We start from the raw sequence: 18,039 nt of genomic DNA on the forward strand, positions 1-18,039 counted from the left end.
CAGTCCATCTACGTTAGAGTTCTGGCTCAATAACTTGCTAATGTGAGAGGCCTGGGGCAAGTTACTTAACAAAATGGGGATAATAATGACATGGAACTCAAGGATTAGGTGGACTAAGATAATATTACTGTGCAAAGTGCTTCAAACAACTGACACATTGTGTTTAAGTAATTTTTATTAATATGTTTAGGAGGAGAGGAATCTGCTTTAAGGGGCTTTCAAGAGAGGAATTCACGATTCCAAACCCAGTATAATTATGATGAAAAATATGGTACTTTCTCACCTATGTAACTTACCCGCATTTGATACCGGTTGTCCCTAGATCTTGTGCAAACTCTTCCCAATGAAAAGAACCTAGATCTATTGATGTTTTCAGCATGGCAAAAGAGAGAAGCTAGAGAGAATGAATTCTAACACTCAAGTTTGGAAAGATTTTTCTTCTTGAGGTTTTAAGAGCTGTGCTTGAATTATCTCATTTAACCCTCACATTTCTCACATGGTTTTATTACTTTTACCTTACAGATGAGAACACTGAAGTTTGGAGAGATTAAGTTGCCCAGCTTCACATAGCTAGAACATATGACCCTTGGGATCAGAGACTAAAAAAGTGGGGTGCAAGAGGTAATCCAAATTTTTTGAAAAATAAGTTAGTTTGTATATTTTAATTATCTCACCATATGCTCAATTTTTGGGTCACTGTTTTAAGAGATATATATTAGTCAATGAGGCATTATTATACTTAATAAATAAAAACGCATATCTTGGGACACAGGTTCAAAAAATATACATGATAGAACAGGCTTGAGATTACTGCCCTGAGGCCTGAACTTTAAACCACTGGAATACTGAGTGGTCACAGCACAGCCTAAGGAAGACAAGAAGGCTGAGTCTCTTAGGGCCTGTGAGAAGGGGGCACTGGATTGATAGGGCCTCACTAGCTGGAAGGCCCCACAGGTCCATTCACAACACCGCCTTGGCATCTAGTCCACTTTAACATATTTCCAGCTGAACACCACAGCCCAGCATCCTCCCTGATGTCAGTAGGCATTGGGAAAGTCTCACAGTTCTGCTCCAGGAATGTTACCAGTAGAGTCCTCTCAACCCCATCACCTCCTGCCCATTTCTGTCTTCAGTTCCACCTCTAACCATTCTACTCACTACCAAACCTTAGCCTGACAAGACCAAGCTCAGGTCTTAAGCCTACCTCACAGGGCTCAAGGATCAAATGAATTCACAACCAGTGGCATGGCCAAAGAGGGACATGGATTCAATCCCTGGTTGGCCCTTTCTCTGCAGTTCCATCTAATAAGGCAAATGCCCTGCCTTCCCTGGCACTACCCAGACCCCTTCCCTGCTTGACATTCCTCCATAACATGGTCAGTCATCTGACACTGTTCTCCTTATTGGCTCTGACAACCCCCACCTGTTCTGTCAACTCTCCCCACTACATTTGAAGCTCCATGAAAGCAGAGCTTTATTTTCTTCAGTTCTATGATGTACCTGGCACAAAGCAAGCACTCGAACATCTACTGAAGGAGTGAATGAAATGCCAGCTCCACTCCCCAAGTTACAGTTGCTCCACTAGAGAAAATTTTCTTCAGGAGGTTGAATTCTACCAGCACATCAAACAAAGAGTGAATTCAGAGGCCAGTGCCACCATTTTAATGAGAACTTCTTCACCGGTCCTAGACTCCCTCCCCTCAGAAGACTCTTACTGTTAAAAGTCAGTATTTTATATACCCAACCCAACTCCCAAACTCCAGATGTAGATGTCTTCCACCTTCTCCCAACTCTTGAGAGTTCCAGCCCAATATGAGAGAGCACTGTGTGGAGGGAGGGTAAAGCCTTGAAAGGAAAAAAGTGACAGTGACATGCCCAATGGTTCGTTTCTGGGTTTCTTTCCACGCCAATTCAAATCCTTCAAAGTAAGGTCAAGTAACCCAAGAAGTTTGTATTTCCATCACAAACTGTTCAGAAAGTGTGCCCAGATCTCCGACTTAGACCAGCTGTCCTCCCTGCACGGGCAAGGCCTGGTAGGGGGGCAACTCCAGCCTTTTCCAAAAGCAATAAATAACCCCATCGTCTGAGGAGCACTGGAGGCTGGCCAGGAACCGCCACTGCTACCGCTGGGCAGGCAGCCCTGTCTCATAGCCCTCTGTCTTCATGTCGTTGAGCCCCAGCTCCTCGTTTTGGTCAAATGTGCGCTTATAATGCTCTACCTTCATCTCAGGATCATCTTCAGGTGCATACACATTCTGCAAGGCCAAGGAAAGACCATCAGTGCCTCTGCCATCCTCCCATCCCCCTCCCCCTGGCAACTTCCAAATTACCACTTTATCAAGACCTTAATGAGTTTTTATTCTTTTTTTTGCCAAGCGGCACGCAGGATCTTAGTTCCCCAACTAGGGACTGAATCCATGCCGCCCTGCAATGGAAGCACAGAGTGCTAGCCACTGGACCACCAGGGAATTCCCTTCATTGTTTCGAAGGGCCTTCAACACCCAACAACTAGGCTCAACTCATGGGCAGCAGCAGAGCTCACATGAGCTGGGAGGGGGACTGCAGGGAGAAAAACTTTCTATATGCACCTTCTTACAAAGAAGGTAGCATACTCTTAATTGTGGAGCAATCTTAGAAAAGTTTTGCCTGATCCATAATAACTACTCAAACTACTTAAAGTTACCATCAATCACCAGAATATCTCCCTTGTCAGCTTAAAGTCTCCCATCTTGGCCCCTGGATGAGGCACCATTTCTCCTCACTCTACAGCCAGATTTACAAAATGAAAACTCCATGTTGTACTGAGAGCCGGGACTCCAGCTAGACTAGAGAAAGAAGGAACCTGGGAGTCTCCTTTTTTCCTTCTTGACGCACAGTCCCTTCTACCTCCCCTCTTCCTCCCTTATGTTCCAATTTCTGCTAAAAGCTTCCCTGATAAAAAGCAGTTCATTTAGAATTGAGTGTCTCTGTTTCTGGAGAAGTGATATATATTTAAGGAAGGTTAGAAAAGACATCTCTATGAAATACCAGGGAAGGTCTACTGTACCTGCAAGTAGCTATTTCCTGCTGGATCATCCATAATAAAGTGAGCCTTCAAAATACCCTCGAGGATCTAAAGGAGAGAGAATTCAGCATGATCATGTAAATCTTACATAGCTCCTTACAGGAAAGAGCTGTGTCTGCCAGTCTAATTTACAAGCAACCTAATTTACACTGCAGAATCCCCCAAAGTTTTAAGAACTAGTGAAATGAAAGTACCTCTAGAGGTGGAGTAGAGAGGCTCTAAAATAAGAGTCTTTGACAGTTATTTAAGAAGCATCCCTATTGCCTCTCTCACCCCAAACAGATCAACAATCGTCCCTCCTCCATCCCAAGAGCAGATAGAGGATGCTGTGGAGAAGTGGGCACAGAGCACTATGGCCTCGGGGACACTGACCCAGTGGAGGGTAGGGCAGAAGGAATCAAGAACAGGAAGTTAAGTGAATGCAGTCTTATTGGAAACATACACACCCCCAGTCCTGTTCCCACACTGGGCTCTCAGAACACTGCCAGCCAAGCCTTCACCCGCAGGCCAGGAAATGGAACACGCACTGCTGGGAATTTGACCAGCCCAAGAGGAAACACTTAACAACTCAAGCACTGGAGTCACCTCAACAAAATGGCTAAGCTGAATCCTCCTCCAATGACCCAATGTCAACAAGACTCACCCCACTCAGGTGGTTTAGTCCTCTACTTTTAAATAGACAACCAAGGATTACCAGACATCTGAGCAAAGCCCCTAACACTGAAAGATAGAAATCAAATGGGGAAAAAAAAAACTTAGGAGGAAATGGAACCTATGCAAGGAAAATTAAACATAAGAAAAAAATATTAATATTCTCAAAGAGAAAAAAATACTACATCCTTAATACAACAGGATGCTATTTTTCTTTTTTTAAAGCTGGCAGAAAGTATTGAAAGACCAAAAAAAGCCACTTGGAAAATCAAAATGTCAGTGGAAATGAAAAACTCAATTAAAGGGCTGGAAAATTATTCTCCGACAGTAGAGCAAACACAAAAAAACAAAAATAGGACCAAAAAAAAAAAAAATTACAGACAACCAAACAAGTCAGTCTAACATCCAAAACATAGGGATTTCAGAAAGAGAGAACAGAAAAGAAGCAATAGAGCATTTTTTACAAGCTCCCTAGTACTGAGCCACATGACTTTCCAGATTTAAAGAACCCACCAAGTGCTTAGCAACAGTGGTTGAAAACTGACCCACACCAAAGCACATTCTAAAATCTCACATCACAGGAGACAGAAAGGTATCATAAGATAGGTCACAAACAAAAGATCAGGAAGCAGAATGCCTTCCAACCTCTCAACAGCCAAAGTGAGAAACTGAAAGACATTAGCAGGAAATTGGAAGACTTTAGAAATTCAGATAAAAAATTATTTCCACCCAGATTCTATCTCCAGCCATTCAGCTAGTACAAGAGTAGAATAAAGAAAGGTTCAGACATGCAAAATCCCAGGAATTCTACTTTCCATGCACTTTCTCATGATGCTACTGGAAAAGATGCTCTAACAAAAAAAGGGAGAAAACCAAGAAAGGAGATGGCGTGGGATATTGGAAACAGGAAAACATATTAGATCGCAACATGTTAGATGTTTATATGTGGCAAGAAGAGGTGTATAGCCTCCTGTTTGTTCACTAGAACCCCAGGACCGTAAACACTGACCAACCAGAGTCCTCTCACCTGGTCTAACTTCTGACTAAACTCCTGCAGTTTCTCCGTCTGGCCAGGACTGGAGCTGTCACCCAATGTGAAAGGGTTCTTGGTTACCTGCAATAAATGGCATCCAAATTGCTAGAATACTGGCTCACTGTTTGTTAGGCTTAACCATAAACCTGATGGAGGCGGGGGTCTGGTGGGGAGGGCTGGAGACCAGGGATGCCTGTTGGGGAGGTTTGGTGTCTATTTATTCTACACCACCTTCTGACCTAAGCAGCCACTCCTAAGACTGTGTGGATTAATCTGCCAAAGTGATAATGGGCAACATGAAACAAAAGCTACAGAAAGGTTCTTAAATATGAACTCTAGTCCTTGTTTGAAGAAGCACAAAGTAAAGTTCAGTTACAAAAACAAAACACCTAACAACTGAGAATCAATTAAGTGAAATGATTCACTAAGAGAACAAATATATGGGTTAAGGCAACACATACCTATACATGTATGTTCAGGAGTTTCAGGTACTAAAAGGACCCTCGTCCCCCCATCTTATAGTGAAATAAATGACTTACTCAAAACCAAAAAAATATCTAAATCAGCCCAGAGTCAGGCCTGAGATTTTCCACTCTGAACTTTCCATAAACTTAATGTCATAATCCAAAATAATGTTTAACTCAAATCAGCTTAAAAATAAAAGCAACCTTGGTTATCAGCTCCAAAACCCAGGACCTCTGAGGCCTCCGAGCCCGTTCCCCCTCAGCCACACTGTGAGGCTGCATGCACTGTCCTCAGGGTGCTCACCAGTTCCCGGATGTCTTTCAGCATCCCCTCCAGTGTGGTGAACTTGCCCCCAAGGACAGCCATTCCCAGTTCAAATTCCAGCTCTGGGATTTCCACACGGCATGTCTCAGACTGCAAGGTGAGAGATCAAATTAGGCTTTAAATCAGGAGCCCCTGCAGAAAGCTAACCTCCTGCCAAATTAGTACTACCAGTAACAGTTTGGGGACAAAGTCAGCTGTCCCAGTTTTGTCTGAATCTCCAATTAAAGCCAGACTCACTCCTGAGGCCAACTTTAAAAGGGGACATTCTGAGTCATGGCTCTAAGCTGGCAGGCATCCTGTCATTAAGAGTCCAGAAACAAGGGCCCTTACAGACACTAGAGGCAAAAGGCTGCCAAGTCATCAGAAAGCATTCCTGGGTCACCTTCTGAATCTGCACTTCCGACCATCCATTAACTCTACTCAGGGATCCTCAAACCCAAGGGAGTAAGGAGGTACCTCCCAACCCCAGGACATGACTGGGAGAAGACAAATTTCCGCTTGACACAGACCCACATGTGAAAGAGAGCCACGTCCCCATACAGGCTGTCACCTTGAGCAGATCTCTGGTCATATCTGAGGGATCGGTGATGTGGAAGGTGATCCTGGTGCCCAAGGGCTCCACAGCGCCTCCAGATTTCACCTGCACAGACAGCAACAGTGTCAGCAGCAGCAGCAGAGGAGACGCCATCCTCACCCAGTGCGAGGAGTCTGGGGAGGAGGAGGGGATAAAGGCTTGGACCTCACTCAGGCCCACTGCTGGCTTCCAAGGACGGCGCCTCCTGCACCCACAATGGCAGCAGTCATTCATGCTGAAATCAGAGCGAGCGGGCCAGAAGCAGAGTGCCTAGCACCAGCAGCCTGCCAAAATGTACCCCAGATTGCCAAGAAACTGAATTCACCTTGAAAAAAATGACTCGAGGTTGAAAGGGACTTTTAGCTGCATCTAATGGGTAGATTCCCTTTATAGCTTTTCTGGTTTAAGAATTTAAAATGTATGCTTGAATACACCCAGGAAAAGGGAATTTACAACCCTCCAAGGCAGACTGCTCTATTTTCAGACAGACCCAGAAAGCTTTTTATTATTAAGCCAGAATCTGCCTCCCTGTACTTTCACCCCTCTGAGAGGTGAGTCAAAAAAATGGGTCTCTCTTCCATATAACTTTGCATGTCTTCCATAAGTTATGCTATTTCTAACTTTTCTTCTCTAAACTAATTTCTAGTTGCTTCAAGAGCTCCTCACCCTAAGCTGCTTTAGAAAGGAAGACAGTTCAACAGGGGTTACCCTCAAGTTAGGCTTCTTCCCAAACGACGAAGCCCACCCACCTCGTTGGTCCGATGGCCGCAGTTCTCGCAGTTGGTAGCCATGATGATAACCTCCTTAAAGTGAGGGATTTCTGGAAGAGGCAATTAAGGAAATCTGCTTCCAGGAGAGCAAGACCATCCACTGGGAGAGAACAAACCCAAACCTCCCACACAAACACATGCTGCTCCCAGGACTGCAGGAAACAGATCACAAGCCTACATCACACAAGTCCCCAGAAGAGGGCAAGGTCACCACCCACAGCGATCCCCGCTCATGGATATTCGACAACATGGCTCAGACCACACACAAGAGCCTAGAGACCGTGGCCTAATTCTCTCTTTGAACCCAAAAGCCAAAGTGCACAGTCTCGTCAAAGGCAACATCCTCCTCATCACTCAGAATAAAGCATACGCTTTCTTTGAAGGAAATATTTTCCAGACTGAATATAATGTTCATGCCTGAGTCACATAAAGAGCAACCCAATGGCCCGATGAAAGATACGAACTAGCTTCATGTTGGTCTGGGCTGGAGCATTGCATTCTGGGCAATTTGTGTTGAACTGGAGCACCTGGAACACAACATGGGGATGCAGGGTGAGCCCTCCCAGGCGGGGGAACCCCGCTCAGGCTACAGACATGCTACTGGTACGCTGGTGGCCACCCGTGCTGTTGGTCAGGAAGAGACACTGAACGGTGTCAGTCTCAGCCCACCACTGCTTCCTCCACAAAGGCCAATGTGACTCACTTCGTTTCTGATATCTTCCTCTTCTGGCTTCTCTTCTGGTGCCTCTGCCTGAAGTAAAAGAGACGCAAATCAAATGTTGGCACACGGACCTCCGCCTCCCCTGGAGGTGAGAGAAAATGCTCTGGCTTGCTTATGTCACCTGCCACCTTGTGGGTGTAACAAGGAAGTCAGAGAGCAAAGCCCTAGTCAAGGGGAGAACAGAGCTGATGCCAAGTAATCCAGAGTGCAAGGTAATTCCAGAGCATTCTTCCCTGCTTCAATGCACTCACCTGGAGCCCCAGCATCTCCTCCTGCTGCAGAGTCCGATTATAGTGTGTGATCACCAGGGCATCATCTTTCCGGGGAGCATGTGGGTTTTCCACAAAGCTGTTCCCTGAGGGATCATCAATGATCTAACATGGGTAAAGAGAGAGCAGTTACAACAAGAAATCACATACAATCCTCCATCTAAGACTGAGGCACCAGGAGAAAATCTCAGACAGTCTTATTGGTCTCTCCTCCCCTAACTTTAGGGCACCTGGAGTCCCTCAATACTCACTAATGTGAAAGGAGAGGCCACTTGCTTTAGCTCTTTCAGTTTGGCAATGAATTCATCAATTCTTTCAGCCACGGCTTCTTCGTTCGCCTGACAGGAACAGAGAGTAGATCAGCCCTGGTGATAGATAGACCTTATGGCCCCATCACTTCCAACAAGAAGTCACGACCCATCTTAGTGTAACTGAGAATACACTCGGGCTTCACAATAAGAAGTAGCAAATAAGGACGTCCCTGGGGGTCCAGAGAATAGGAATCCGCCTGCCAATGCACAGGACATGGGTTCGATCCCTGGCCTGGGAAGATTCCACGTGCTGTGGAGCGACTAAGCCCAGGCACCTAGAGCCTGTGCTCCACAACAAGAGAAATCATTGCAATGAGAAGCCTGCGCACCACAACGAAGAGGAGCTCCCACTTGCCACAACTAGAGAGAGCCCACACGCAGCAGTGAAAACCCAGTGCAGCCAAGAATTAATTAATTTTAAAAAGTAAATAAATAAAAGTAGCAAATAAGTTTGAAGTTTATGGGTGGTGCCAGACAAGTCTCCTTTTCTCACTCATTCAACTATTTAGTCCAGGCATTTGTGCCAGGTAACAGACAACAGAAAATAAACAAGAACCCTTTCATGGGGCTCTGTTTAAGAAAACCAGAGACTTATCTGTCCACTTAAGAAGACAGATGACTAAATTTTTAATTATATTATTTCACATAAATATTTGTATATATAAGATGTCATAATAAATATAAGACACAATGGAGCACTCAGGAAGCACAGATAAACCCAAGGGTGTTAGGGAAGGCTCTTCAGAGATAAGGGTACAGTGTCTGAGAAGAGGCCTCAATGTACAGTGGAGGAGGGGAGCTAGAAAGGACAGTGGTACAACACATGTAACATCCAGGCAGCTATAGCGTCACCATTCATTTCCCCTCAAAGTTCTCCAACATTCAGTCAGAGACAGTTCAGCCACATGGGAAGGTGAACAAGTATACAGAAGAAATTATTCCCTGAGCTGCTGCAATGAGAAAACCCCAGCTCACCCTTCGAGTGGGCTGATCCTGCTCCAGGCCAGAAATGGCGCGGCTAATCAACCCTTCAACAGTAGTCAGAGCTGGTGAGTAAGAACAAAAGAAGCTGAGGTCAGGCTTCGCTTTGCCATCAAGTGCCGGTATGACCCTGCGCAGTTCGCTGAACTATCTGGGCCTTGACTTCATTCACCTCTGGTTAACAGTGATTATTACAGACAATTCTGTAATAAGTACGTCACAGTGTTACTATCACTATATACTACCTTACGCTACTTTACCTAAGCTCTCTTAGGTTAAACCAATGAAGATCACAAGGATGTGGCCAAATCCATACATAAGCCACTACACCTGGCACCAAGAGTTTTGCAAGACAGTAAGATTCATGAACAGTGCATGAACAGCACAAACACTCTGATCTTAAATATACCTCCTTTCTGGCTGAAGGCAGGAATTTCAAAATCCAGCTCTGGTATCCTTGTGGTGGCAGAGTCAGTCTTCACTACTTCTCTGTCCATGTCCTGGGTAGAACAAAAACCCTTCAGTCCACAGAAGTCAACAATACAGGAGCCCCCAGCCCAGCTGTTTTCTTTCTTCTCCCTGCTGGGGGCAGTCCAGACTGCTCCTGCGGAAACAGCACCTTGATGTGAACCAGCTACCCAACTGGTTAGAGTACTACTCATAAAACTACTGCTCATTTGATACCTTCTGATACTACGCTTCATTTGATACCTTACAAAGCATGTTCACCAGTCTTACCGCACCTGAGCAGATGATGGCACCAACGCCATTTTACAAAGGAGGAAACTGAGGCTTGGACAGACACTTCAGTGGATTTATTTGAGGTCTGACCACCTGGACCGAAGCTCCCACTCCAGTCCCCAAGCTTTCCCTAGGACACCAGGGTAACTGCCCTTGACCCCTCTCACCGCCTGAGCCCTAACAGTCAGAGTGTAGCGCACTCCCTGGTCCTGGATCCTGCCCGCCGACTGGATCTCCGTGTTGTTCCAGCCACAGTGCTCGCAGGAAAAGGAGCTCACGATTATTTCTCTGAAGAAGGGGATCTTGGTGAGCAGGAGGCGCGTCATGCCCTGAGGAAGCAGAAAACAGTGAAGGAGAGTACCAAGGAAATCCCAACCTCCCATCTACTGAGCCCCAAGCGTGCCTCGCCTCCAGGCCCCCAGTTGGGCCAGCCTGGCAGGATCGCCGACCCCCGCTCCTCCCCGCCTCTGCCCAACCCTCCAGCCGCCCGCGGCCGCACGCCCGTCTCACATTGCGGTAGCAGTTCATGCACAGCGACTCGATCTCAGTGGGCTGCTGCTCCTCGTCCTCAGCACTGATAGGCCGGAACAAGTGCCCGGGCTCGGGATCCCGAGCCGGGGCGGGCGAGGGAGCGGCAGCCGCCGCCGGGAGCCCAGGCTCCACAGCTCCACCGGCCGACATCACCACGCGAAGATCAGGCCTCAACTTCCGGCTTTTGCCTCCCTCTTGGCCCCACCCCTTCCGCCGGCACTTCCGCCAGCTCTGCCCACATCCTCCCGCCCCCGCCTCTTCTTAAAGAGGCCGCGGACTCTTCTCGGTGACATCCGGCCTGGTTCCCCAGTTGCCGGATTATTCGGTCCTGACTTACGAAGCCTGCCGGTTCCAGGCTTTGCCTCCACCTCAATTTCGGCGTCACTGCCCCCAGGGCGACCTCTCAGACCCAGGGCAGTTTTATTGATCGTTTGCAATAGCTCCGTAGCACAAGGTTCTAACTGTTGGTCCCCAAGTCTAACTACAAGAGCCTTGACCACAAGAGGCCTGGCCATCCATAGGTATCCCCGAGGAGGTGCACTCCGACCTGGATTTGCTTGGATCCACCTTTGGGCCACATGCTGCATCAGCTCTAAATTACCCTTCCTTAGTCCCTTTATCATTCTCTCCCTATCTGTTCCTCTCCCTCCCTATTTCTATCCAGGTAAACCCCTGCCCAAATTCCAGCCTCAAATACACAGCCTTCACCCACCTTTACTCCTGCCCGGTCATCCCCACCACATTGGACCTCAGCTGACTCACCCCTCCTGGTTTCCTAACAGCCTGGTTCCTTTTGGGGGTAAACTTTCCCTGGACACGTTTCCCCCAATTCAGCTGCTAAATCGAGGGTGTCATGGGAGAGGTCCAATCTGCAGGCTTATGAGGCCAGACTGAGGTGCGGTTCATGCTGTGAGGGAGTGTGGCGGTGAGAACCCTGTGCCGGGCAGGCTGAGCTGGAAGAATGCTGCCCAGGACGTCCCAAGTGTACAGGACTGGGTGTGCTTACCCTCTCCTCTTCCTTCCACTTCACCCTCCCTTGATTTCCCAGGGAGCTATAAGGAGCTGGGTTGCTACCGAGTGGTGAATCTGTACATAGGGAATGGTGGAGGTGAGGGGATGTAAGATTTTGAGGGTTGTCAGTTGAGAAGATTGTCAGTCATAAAAAGAGACCTTGTCAAAAAAGAGGCCATTCAGAATCTGGAACAGCAGAGACAACAAAGACAGGCCGCCACAGGAGCCTGTATCTTATGCAGACTGTCCTGCGATAAGCGGATGGGTACACCGTGCATGTACAAAGGAAGGGTCTCTAGTGTGCTCAGTTGCCTCCGACTCTCTGTGACCCCAAGGACTGTAGCCCGCCAGGTTCCTCTGTCCATGGGATTTCCCAGGCAAGAATACTGGAGCGGGTTGCCGTTTCCTTCTCCAGGGGACCTTCCTGACCCAGGAATCGAACCCACATCTCTCGAGTCTTCTGCATTGACAGGCAGGTTCTTTACCACTAGCGTCACCTAGGAAGCCCAAAGGGTCTCTAGCCCAGGCACAAACACCTGTCAGCCCAGGCAGAGCAGCAGCCCTCCAGCAGAACTGGCCTGGGAGGGGGTCAGTGAGAAAGAGTAGCGAGGGACCGGAGGGGGTGATGGGGAGCTTTGGTGATAATGGTGAGGCCACTGCTTTCAGACATAGTCCAAATGAGAGTCACACCAGGCAAATAAGCTTCCATCATAATAAGCATCTATTTCACTTGTGTCAGAAGTCTAGACTTCCACCTGGAAGTCAGGAGGGAGGGGCCAGAGATGGGGAGGGCACACAGTAGGCTCCGCAGAGTTTAAGAAGCCCCCATAGTTTGGAGGGCTCGGTGGACTGTTGTTTAGATGTAGTGTTATATCAGGAAATCCAGGCTACGCTCACCTCCCTCCCATCACAACCCACACCATTTGGCCCCACCAGCATCAGCCAGCAGAGATACACACACACACACACACACTCACACACACCATCACAGGTTCCCCTTATCATTTTCTCTTTCTCCCTTCTCTTCCTCCAGCAGAAGCTGTCATGACAACGCTGGGGAGAAAAGAGCTCCTCTCTGTGGACTAGCTGTAGTCGTGGCCACCAGGTGGCCAGAAGTGATCAGAACCAGACCCTGGGATAAAGGGACACAGGCCTCCAGCACCATGGCAGCAGGCTTACAGGTCATGAGCTCCTAGACAGAGTATCTCTTTTCTGCCCTCTCGTGACCCCAGAATGGAGCAACTCAGGAGGATTCCCAAATGAGCACGGGAAGCCGGATTTGCAAAGCCTGGTGAATGTAATGCATCCGGATGGGGGAATTGCAGGAGGCTCCGAGGCCTAAGATGACAGCCCTTTGGTTGACTTCAGCTATCCTGTGCAGGACCCTCCACCCTCTGCCCGACTGGCCTCTGACACGCACATAGCATCTTGTTAGAGGCTCAGATCGCGGGCTCCCCAGAGCGCGTGGGCAAGTAGACACTCAGGGCTCTCCCCGATGGCCTGGACTATGGTCGCGAAGGCTGTAGTTGATGTCTTCCCACAGGTCGTCGAAGCGGGCCTGCAGCTCGCTCCGGGCCTTGCCTCTGTCGGCTTGGAGGAACTCCGGGGCAAAGGCACTGTGGCCTGGCGGAGGCGGCGCCAGCTGCTGCTGGACTTGCTCAGTCTCTCGGTCAATGGCGTGAGTGAAGGCGGCAATCTGCCGGAAGGTGTCCTGGCGGAAAGCCTGGAGTCGTTGGCGCACCTCCTGGGACAGCACCTGGGGATCCGGTTGAGCCGCTTCCTCCGCATCGTCCGCGCGGGCACCAGCAAAAGCGCTGAGCTCCTCGCGCAGCTGGTCTAGGTTCTGCTGGATGCGCTCGTGCAAGGCCTTGGCCTTGAGCGTGAGCTTGCGGGAGAGCATCTGCACGCAGCGGCTGAGGCGCTCGGGGCTGGCGATGGCGTGCGGGGCCACGCTGCGGTGCAGCTCCTGCACGTGGTGCCCGATGCCGGACACCAGGCGCTCGGCGTAGGGGTGGAAGAGCGCCTTGACGCGGCCGGTATGGTGCGCCACGCGGTTCTGCAGCTCCTGCAGCAGGCCCCGCGCCTCGTCCACGCCCCCCAACAACTGGGCCTTGGTGCCCTCTCCGACCACGCGCAACTGCTCCTGCAGCTCGTGCACGCGCAGGGCCACCTGCTCCATCAGCTCCACCGTGTAGGGCTGCAGCTGCCGCCGCAGCCCCTCCAGGTTCCAGCCCACGCGCTCGTGCACCTCCGCCATGTAGGGTTCCAGACGCGCCCGCACCTCCTCCAGCTCCTTCTGCAGTTGCTGCCACATGCCCACCGGGTCGCGTGGGGGCCCGGGAGGCTCCCTCCCCTGCCCGTTCAGAGGGCCCAGCTTTTCCAGGAACTTGTCCATATCGCTGAGGTCTGGCTCAAGTCTGTCTTTCAGGCTCCTGGGGGAGGGGACAAACAGTCGAGCCGTCAGTCTGCTAGCCCACTCACCTCTGCTCCAAAGACGGCGCTCGCTGATCCTCTGGGGAAACCAGGAATGCAGGGCGGTGGTCCCAAGCCAATGGCGACTCCTACGGCAGGAATTACAAATGTGGCAAAGATCAACAATGATCTGGACAGCACACGTCCAGGTCAACACTGCTCAATTCCTTGTGCACAGAGGCACCTGGAATCTCACATATTCCTTTCGTTCTGGAAGCTGCAACCGGGAGTCCCCTCCCCTGCTCCCTGGTCCCACGTTCCAGCGGGCATGAAGGTAGCAGATACAGAGAAATCAGAGGTGGCTGCCGGCAGAGGGTGCCAAACAGCCCAGGACCGCCAGGATAGCCGGCAGAACTAGCACCGCTCTGTTCTCTTCCCAGGTGGCGCTAGTGGCAAAGAACCCGCCTGCCCCTGTAGGAGATGTAAAATACGAGGGTTCGATCCCTGGGAGGGGAAGATCCCCTGGAGGAGGGCAACGGCAACCCTCTCCTGGAGAATCCCATGGACAGAAGAGCCTGGTGGGCTATGGTCCATAGGGTCACAAAGAGTCGGAGATGACTGAAGCGACTCAGCACGCATGTTCTCTTCCCAGGGAGTACTGGGAGGTTGAGGAACCCGGCAGAAGCAGCCATCCCACCCTCTGGTGTCTTCTCCCTTCTCCTGCACCCCTTGCCCTGGCCACTCACGGGGGCTCTCGTGCCAGCTTCTGCTGCTGCTCCACCTTGCCTTTGTCCCCGCTGCTCTGGCTGAAGTAGTCCCAGAAGCCTTTCCGTGCATCCGTGGCTGAAAGCACTGTGAAGAAGGGGGTGAACAGGGGCTGGGTTTCCTCCCTCAGAGTGGAGGAACCCCTCAGTCCACCCACACCTCCAGGGAGAACAGTCCACCCACACCTCCACGGAGAAGTCACTGTCGCAGACTCACGTGAGAGCAGGGCCAGAGCCCAGGTCAGAACTGCAGCTGCGCTTGCCATGATGTTCTCTGAGAAGAAAGGTGAATGGAGGCCTGATGCAATTGAAGAGACAAAGAAGGGACACCTCCCAGGGGACTTGCCCCAGGGGTCCCTGCCCCCAAATCCGTTAACCCTTCCCTGGGGTGTAGCGAGCGCAAGCTGTCAGGGCTCAAAAGGACTGACCTAGTTGAACGTGGCTGCAAGGGAAGGGATATCTTCCTGGGATGGAGTGGGATGCTCCTTTTTCATCTCATCATATGGAGTGTGGAGCTCAAACTGCTTAGTAAAATTTCCCTCCCATCCACTGCCCCCAGACCCCAGGAGCGGCTCCGTCAGCCACTTTTGCCCCCATTCCCCTGCTCACTTATTCCTGCTCCCATTTCACTATTGGGAAGACTGAGGTTGGGGTGGAGGGAAGAAGAAATTCTGCCACAGTGCTCCAAGAGGAGGTCCTTAGTTCTTAGTCCCCACCCCCAGCTCTGCTCAATCTCCTCCCTTAGGAAGCCGACCCACATCCCTCTGCCCCGGCTGCTCACCTGCTCAGTTCTGGGCACAGAGAGCAGACATTCCGCTTTATAGTCCAGGGCCTGGGCCTCTGGCAACAATCGCTCTGAGTAAATACCACGTGGAGGTTCAAAGAGGGATGACCTCAGCTGCCTCCCCATGCTTACCTCCCTTTTCTGGCACCTAGCGGGTTAAGAGGTTAAGAGGAGGTTACCTCCCTTTTCTGGCACCTAAGGGGTTAAGAGGAGAAGGCAATGGCAACCCACCAGTACTCTTGCCTGGAAAGTCCCATGGACCGAGGAGCCTTATAGGCTACAGTCCTTGGGGTCTCGAAGAGTCAGACACGACTGAGTGACTTCACTTTCACTTTTCACTTTCATGCATTGGAGAAGGAAATGGCAACCCACTCCAGTATTCTTGCCTGGAGAATCCCAGCGACAGAGGAGCCTGGTGGGCTGCCGTCTATGGGGTCACACAGAGTTGGACACAACTGAAGCGACTTAGCAGCAGCAGCAGGGGGTTAAGAAGTGCCCTGGTATCTGGGTGCTTCCCCAGTAGAAAAATGCTTCCTGGAAAGTTGTACAAGGTGTGGGCCTGAATTCCTCGTGCAAATTCCCCCTGAACCGTCGACCTCCAATCTTCCTGCAGACCTGCTGGCTGGCCCACCGATAGAGACAAGCCTGTTTGTTGCTGAGGGCCCTGCTCTTACTCAAGTGCCCAGAAGCACTGTGTCCCCAGACAGACAGGGACAGTGTCTAGCTGCCAGCCTGAAACTGAGCAGCCCTTGACAGCTCTACCGGGAGCTACTCAGACAGCCTGGGAAGAGCCAGCATCAGTAGGCTTGAAGACCCACCCACCTCCCGCTTTATGAAATAATCCTGAAACAAGCTGGGGGAGTTAGACATAGTGAGAGGCATCTGGGCCAGGGGACATTGGGCCCAAAGAGTGGGAGCAAGAAGAGGATTCTCCCTGTGGGGAAAGGCTGAACCCTACCTACAGGGCCTCTGAGCAAGAGAAGCCAAAAAGCCCAGTCTTCCTCTGGTGAACACCCACTCCGTGTACTTAAACACACACATTCATACACTCCTGACTTTTGCTTCTAAATGTATCTTTTTTTAAAAAAATCTGTTTATGGTTGTGCTGGGTCTTTGTTGCTGTGTGCAGGCTTTTCCCTGGTTGCAGCAAGCAGGGGCTACTCTCTAATTGTGGTGCATGAGCTTCTCATTGCGGTGGTTTCTCTTGATGGGGTGCACACGCTTTAGCTGCTCCATAGCACTTGGGATCATCTCAGACCAGGGTTCAGACCCATGTCTACTGCATTGTCAGGCAGGTTCTTTACCATTGAGCCACCAGGGAAGCCCTGTAAATGTATCTTGACGTGATCTCCTCTCCTCCATTTCCACCACTGGTAGCATCACTGCCCCACTCACCTCTCCCCTGGACCACATTCGTGGCCCCCGGCAGGTCTCCCTGCCACAATCCTGCCTATTTAGTCTACTCTGCTGTGGCTGTTCCCAGCCCACTTCCAGCCTTTTCTTCTGCCACACAAACCCTTGGCATTCCCTGCGCATGCCACCTCTTTCAGGACACTAAGCATTTGCACCTCCCATTCCTTCTGTATGAAATGTCTCTTGGTGAACTTATATTCATTTCTTTCAGTGTTAGTTTGTATTAGTTAAGGTTAGGCTCAGCTGCAATCAACAAAAAAAAAGGAGAAAATGAATAGTTTAAACAAAATGGATTTCTGTTTGTCTCTCATGTAAAACATAGGCCAGCTAAGCCTCCTTCTGTCTTGTTGCATTATCATCTTCAACAAAAGCTCATGTCCAAGTTTCAGCTGCTTCAGCTCCAGCCATCAAATCTACCTCCCAGCCAGCAGGAAGGACATGTTCCCTCCCTTTAAATACACATCCCAGAAATTGTTCTTACCACTTTTAATGACATCCCATTAGTCAGAACATAGTCACGTGGCTATACTTAGCTGAAAAGGAGAATGGGAAATGTAGTCTTTATTCTGGATGGCTGTATTTCCAGCTGGGAAAGAGTGGTATTATTCAGGAAGAAGAGAAAAATGCTTCCAGGAGGACAAGAGTAGGCTCTGCTGCACAGCTCCAATATCACTCTAAATGCACTCTTCTGACCTCACCCATCTCTGGAGACGGACGATTCCACACTAACCATGGAACATTTTGTATATTCCTGGAGTATAGCACTTACTATCCTGCAGTGCAATGATTTGTTGACATATATGGGATTTCTCTGAGTACAGGGACTTTGTCTAATTCATCTCCATGTCCTCCTCTTATGTTTGGCACATCACATAATACATAAAATTGAGTGATTGAATTCATTTATTCAATTGATTAAGGAATTAAGGTATAGGGATATTAAATGAGTGTCCATCATCACCCAGTAAAAGGTGCAGGCAGAATTGGAACCCAGGTGTTTATCTCTGATAGCTCAGGACAGCATGGGATGGGGCAGAAAGGGTAAAGAGACCAGGAGCTGGTTAAGAAGGGCCTTGTGCAAGCGGTCACTGTAGGTTACGTGATGGAAAGATCACTCTGGAAGGCTGGAGGACAGAAGGTGAAGAGACTGTTTGGAGGCTCTTTTGAGTGACCTGAGAGATGATGAACTCTCTGAACTCAGGCATGGCAGTGAGGATTGG

The 18,039-nt window shown here is 49.7% G+C and overlaps 2 protein-coding genes across 10 annotated transcripts in view; both read right to left on the reverse strand.

Annotated features, from left to right (window-relative positions):
* Positions 1 to 1,635: 1,635 nt before the first annotated feature.
* On the reverse strand, positions 1,636 to 11,863 carry ZPR1 (ZPR1 zinc finger). Of its 2 annotated transcripts, none has more exons than XM_069555255.1 (14): positions 10,415 to 11,863; positions 10,072 to 10,233; positions 9,573 to 9,663; positions 9,158 to 9,228; positions 8,123 to 8,209; positions 7,854 to 7,976; positions 7,585 to 7,632; positions 7,342 to 7,408; positions 6,861 to 6,931; positions 6,088 to 6,177; positions 5,517 to 5,627; positions 4,743 to 4,829; positions 3,047 to 3,112; positions 1,636 to 2,255 (listed from the first exon to the last, which is right to left on the reverse strand). In XM_069555255.1, exons 1-14 carry the CDS (start codon positions 10,583 to 10,585, stop codon positions 2,121 to 2,123), a joined length of 1,380 nt encoding a protein of 459 aa, XP_069411356.1. In that variant the 5' UTR covers positions 10,586 to 11,863; the 3' UTR covers positions 1,636 to 2,120. The 2 variants fall into 2 exon arrangements, with proteins under 2 accessions (XP_069411356.1, XP_069411357.1); XM_069555256.1 differs by having other exon boundaries at positions 10,105 to 10,233; positions 10,415 to 11,460.
* A 281-nt stretch (positions 11,864 to 12,144) lies between these two features.
* Positions 12,145 to 18,039, reverse strand: part of APOA5 (apolipoprotein A5) — a 33,656-nt gene continuing 27,761 nt past the window's right edge. For 2 of the 8 annotated variants that reach the window (XM_069555264.1, XM_069555262.1), the window contains 4 exons: positions 15,404 to 15,554; positions 14,840 to 14,896; positions 14,605 to 14,710; positions 12,145 to 13,878 (listed from right to left, as the gene is read on the reverse strand). In XM_069555264.1, the coding sequence (XP_069411365.1) occupies positions 12,927 to 13,878; positions 14,605 to 14,710; positions 14,840 to 14,888 (1,107 nt within the window). In that variant the 5' untranslated portion in view covers positions 14,889 to 14,896; positions 15,404 to 15,554 and the 3' untranslated portion in view covers positions 12,145 to 12,926. Of the gene's footprint in view, positions 13,879 to 14,604; positions 14,711 to 14,806; positions 14,897 to 15,050; positions 15,555 to 18,039 lie in introns of those variants that run through there. The other 6 variants (XM_069555259.1, XM_069555261.1, XM_069555257.1 and 3 more) reach the window with 6 other exon arrangements.

The sequence above is a fragment of the Ovis canadensis genome, chromosome 15, assembly GCF_042477335.2.
Source record: "Ovis canadensis isolate MfBH-ARS-UI-01 breed Bighorn chromosome 15, ARS-UI_OviCan_v2, whole genome shotgun sequence".
Lineage (NCBI taxonomy): Eukaryota > Metazoa > Chordata > Mammalia > Artiodactyla > Bovidae > Ovis > Ovis canadensis.